At 36.1% G+C, this 4235-nt stretch overlaps 2 protein-coding genes across 2 annotated transcripts in view; one reads left to right on the forward strand and one right to left on the reverse strand.

The window, feature by feature from the left end:
- LOC104785910 (pentatricopeptide repeat-containing protein At2g36240) lies at nucleotides 1601-3606 on the reverse strand. Its single transcript, XM_010511196.2, has one exon. It carries the CDS (start codon nucleotides 3570-3572, stop codon nucleotides 2076-2078), a length of 1497 nt encoding a protein of 498 aa, XP_010509498.1. The 5' UTR covers nucleotides 3573-3606; the 3' UTR covers nucleotides 1601-2075.
- The window catches only part of LOC104788967 (1-(5-phosphoribosyl)-5-[(5-phosphoribosylamino)methylideneamino] imidazole-4-carboxamide isomerase, chloroplastic), a 1942-nt gene continuing 1404 nt past the window's right edge, over nucleotides 3698-4235 (forward strand). The window contains exons 1-2 of the mRNA XM_010514724.2: nucleotides 3698-3906; nucleotides 4011-4218. Of these exons, the coding sequence (XP_010513026.1) occupies nucleotides 3739-3906; nucleotides 4011-4218 (376 nt within the window). The 5' untranslated portion in view covers nucleotides 3698-3738. The remainder of the gene's footprint in view (nucleotides 3907-4010; nucleotides 4219-4235) is intronic.

The raw sequence follows: 4235 nt of genomic DNA on the forward strand, positions 1-4235 counted from the left end.
GATGATAAAATATTTTATCTTGTGAATATTAATTATAATTAATAATTAATAATTATATAAATCGAATAAATTGTAAAAGTAACCAAAATTTTAAAATTTAACTAGAACAGTCTTTTCTTAACAACGTATCTAAAATAGTTATGTTAAAATAAGTTTTAAGATAAAAGTATTTTCCAGAAAATAGGTGATGTTTTCTAGTTAATAACAAGAAAATAGAAATTACCTCGGAAAACAATACTACATTTGTCAATGTTTTGGCTAAAGCTTGCATCTTACAAAATTTATTTTTCTTTATAATAGTTTTAATGTTTAAATTTAAAATAATTCAACCAATCATAGAAATTACTTAAATGCATTTAAATATTCATTAAAATAATATACCTTAAAATCCTAAAAATACCTATAAAATGCAAGTGATGGAGTAGAAAGTTAGAATTTAGAAACTAGATTATATCATAAATTTTGTTATCCTTATTTTCTTAATTTATATGTCTTAAAACAATGAGTGCACAAAACAAGAACTAATTAAAACACTTCAGAAAAAATTACTAAAGTATATAAACGATGGCACAGATATTCAACTGGTAATTATCAACAGATAGAAATTGACTTCCGGAAAACAATAGTATAAAGTTAGACCCCAGATTATATCATAAAGTTTTTTTTGTTTTTCTTATTTTATGCCTGAAAATAAGAAAGGGGTGCAAAAAAGAACGGTCATGACTCATAACTGAGAGATTAACAGAAGTTTATTGGAGAGGTGATTTCTAAATCCATATGAAATTGTAAATTCTAAAAATTAAAACAAATGGATTTTGAAATAACATGTTTTATCCTAGGATTTGAATCCTTTGATTTTACACTTTTAAATCCATTCAAATCCATTTAAAACATAATGTGGATTTTGAAATCCAAAAACAAATCATTAAATGAATAACATGAGATTATAACAAGTATTTGTAAATCATAGAACCAATAACACATAATTTTGATAAGTATTTTAAAATCAATGATTGAATAACACATGATTTTTGTTTGAATTTTCAAGTCCATTAAAATCATAGAATCAATAACCCCTCTAAATCATTACAATGGAATTTAGTAATTTATACGGTGGTGTCAGCTGACCTCAAATCTCTATATGTGGTGGGTTCGCCCTAGTATATAAATACTGTATATCTATCTGAGTTTTGGTTTGATAGTGGTAATGTTTGATTATCCAAAATGTATGTATAGGAGATTCAATTTGATGTTTTTAATTATCTGAACATTCTTTCTTTGGATCCGGGTAGCCACAATGAAAAAAAAAACAAGCATATATAAAAAAATTGTTCATGACGTTCAACTTAAAAATATTGGTTTAGCACCCTCAAACCTTTGGTAACATCATCAGCGTTTTTTTTTAATCAATTCCACAACTTTTCACCACATCTTCCAACTCCTCAAGTACTACACTTCCTTCTATCTATTTAAGCAAATGTAGCATTACTTTCCTCATGCAAATTTATAGAAAACAAAAATATGTTGTTAATTGTAATTTGAACCCACTGTTCCATGAATTCATACTAGAATTTTATATTTAAAATAAAACGAACTCATCTCCGCTATACTCAATTAATAAACAAAAAATCTTGCGTTCTTAACAATGTTAACATAATTTAAATGTTGACAAACGTGTACATAAAAGTCAACAAATGTCTCACAACAAAGAGTGACAGTGCACCATGTGAATGGCACAGAGTTATTTGGCAACTGAAACTTGTCTCTGAAGTAAAGAATTTTCTGCAGAACGCTGCAGTTGGTTCACTCTCTGTTGGGTCAAAATTATCCAAAAGAGGTATGGAATCTAGCACCTTTCACGGTTCCACCTAGCTTACCACTACTCATCAGCTACTTAAAGGAACCAGTCGCCTAGTGAGCCTTCCCCCCATCAGGTTTAGCTTTGACTCCCTTAGCTCCATGGATCTTGTGGAATCTACGGAAAGCTAGGAACCTTCTTTTCTTTGAAGTTGTATTATAAAGAACCCAACTTGGTTTTCATTTCATATACATAGCTTGGGTCTAGTTTACACAGGTTACAACATCCGGACTTGCTTCCTTGAAAATTTTCCGCCTGCGCGGGACAAGCCATCCATCAATCTATTATATGTAAAAATATCAGGCAGCATATCTTTATCCAACATCTCGTTCACTAGAACTTCTCCTTCCTTTTTTCTCCCTTCTTTCGTGAATCCCAAAACCAAAACATTGTACGTTGTCTCATCGAGTTCATATCCTTTGCTTGACGCCAAAAGTCTCAATCTGTTTGCACCAATCGAATGACCAGAACTGCAGAGATCCCGAAGAAGCAAGTTAAAGGTCACACTATCGGGAAGTACTCCTGCATTCATCATCTTCTCCATAAACCCTGATCCTTTCTCTGTTCTTCCTGATTTCCTCAACCCTTCAACAAGTGTAGTACAAGCAATCAAACATGGGGTTTGACCTTTCTTCCACAGCTCCTCCACCATCTCCATTCCCCTATCCACCTTGTTTTCTCCACAGAGTTTCTCAACTAAACTACCGTAATCAAACTCACTCGGTAAAACCCTCTTGTTCGAAAGATCCATCACCAATCCACAAGCATCATCAACCCGACCTTCTCTACACAACCCATCAACCAGAATCTCACAAGTGGCTTCCGAGAATCTACAACCTAGCTCAATCATCTCATAAGCCATTTTGACACCTTCCTCGATATTACCCCTGCTCAAAAACCCTCTAATCAGAGTGTTGAAGCTAACCACATTCGGTTCACAACCTTTCTCCTTCATCTCCCTGAACAAATCCAATGCCACATCAAACTTAAAACTCCTGACGTATCCATTGATGAGAATGTTAAACGTGCATACATCTGGCTTTACCCTTTCCTTCCCCATCCTCTGATAAAACCTTAAAGCCTTATCCATATCACCAGATCTCACATAACCGTTCACAACAGTGTTATAAACCGCAACATTTGGTTTACCATCGATCAATCTCTTCATAGTATCAAACCCTAACAAAGCATAATCCATTTTCCCAGCTCTACAGTACGCATCAATGGCGGATCGGAAAATAGATTCGAGCTCTGGACAAGAGAAGATACCTGAGGAACAAGGACACGGATTCGCCGCAACGAAAGAGAGGAGACGGTGAAGATCGTCGAAACGGTGCGTGGCGGCGAGTGATCTCGACATCCAGAGGAAAGAATCGTGATCGTGGCGGAACGTGTCGAGTGTAGCTGCCCAATTGAAGACGGCGAAGTCATAATGAGTGAAGAGAGAATGGTGACGGAGTTTCGAACGGAGGAATCCGAGGAGAGTTTGCGGAGTTAGGGTTTGGTGGTGAGGGAGATTGTTCTCGAGGTAATTGACGAAATTGGAGTGTTTGGGAGATGGAGAGAGAGTAAGAGTCGGAGGAATTGAGGTCTCCGGGAGTTTTGGTGGAGGATTAGGTAATCGGTAAATCTCCGGCGACGCCGGAGTGATCGGCGCTGGGAGATGTCTGGGCTTTGTGACGAGATTGATAACGTTCTTCTTGTTCCATCTCATCACTCTGTTTTGTCAAACAAATCGAAAAAAAAAAAAAAATCGTAACCTTTAACGGTTTTGGATTCAACCAAACCGGAATAAACCGAGATTTAAACCGGTTTCTAAACCCTAGATTTAAATGTAGAACCAGAAACGCTTCTGGTGATTTACAGTTTCAGTTCCAAAGATGAGAACTTTGACCTCCCAGTTATACTCCAGTGGTGGTGGTCTCGCTTGGTTCCAGAAGAAGAATCAGAGCTCTCTGTTTAACAATCATCTCAGATTCTCTAAACCATTGAGGATTCATGTTGTTGTATCTGCTGTTCAATTCCGACCTTGCATCGACATTCACAAGGTATGAAATCAGATTCACCGATTTGAAGATCCTCAATTGGTGTTGAATGAAAAGTGAACTCTTTTAACTGATCTCTCTGTGTGTGTGATTTGGTTTTCTAAAAGGGAAAAGTGAAACAAATAGTTGGATCTACACTTAGTGACTTGAAAGAAGATGGTTCTGTTCTCGTTACGAATTTTGAATCTGACAAGTCTGCGGAAGAGTATGCGAAGATGTACAAAGAAGATGAGCTTACGGGTGGTCATGTGATAATGCTTGGAGCAGACCCTTTAAGCCAAGCTGCAGCTATTGGAGCATTACATGCTTATCCAGGTATGCCTTTTGATGAA

The sequence above is a fragment of the Camelina sativa genome, chromosome 5, assembly GCF_000633955.1.
Source record: "Camelina sativa cultivar DH55 chromosome 5, Cs, whole genome shotgun sequence".
Classification (NCBI taxonomy): domain Eukaryota; kingdom Viridiplantae; phylum Streptophyta; class Magnoliopsida; order Brassicales; family Brassicaceae; genus Camelina; species Camelina sativa.

What these genes read in the sequence shown, in the direction of transcription:
- LOC104785910 (XM_010511196.2), bottom strand. Translation starts at nt 3,572, where the DNA reads ATGAGATGGAACAAGAAGAACGTTATCAATCTCGTCACAAAGCCCAGA.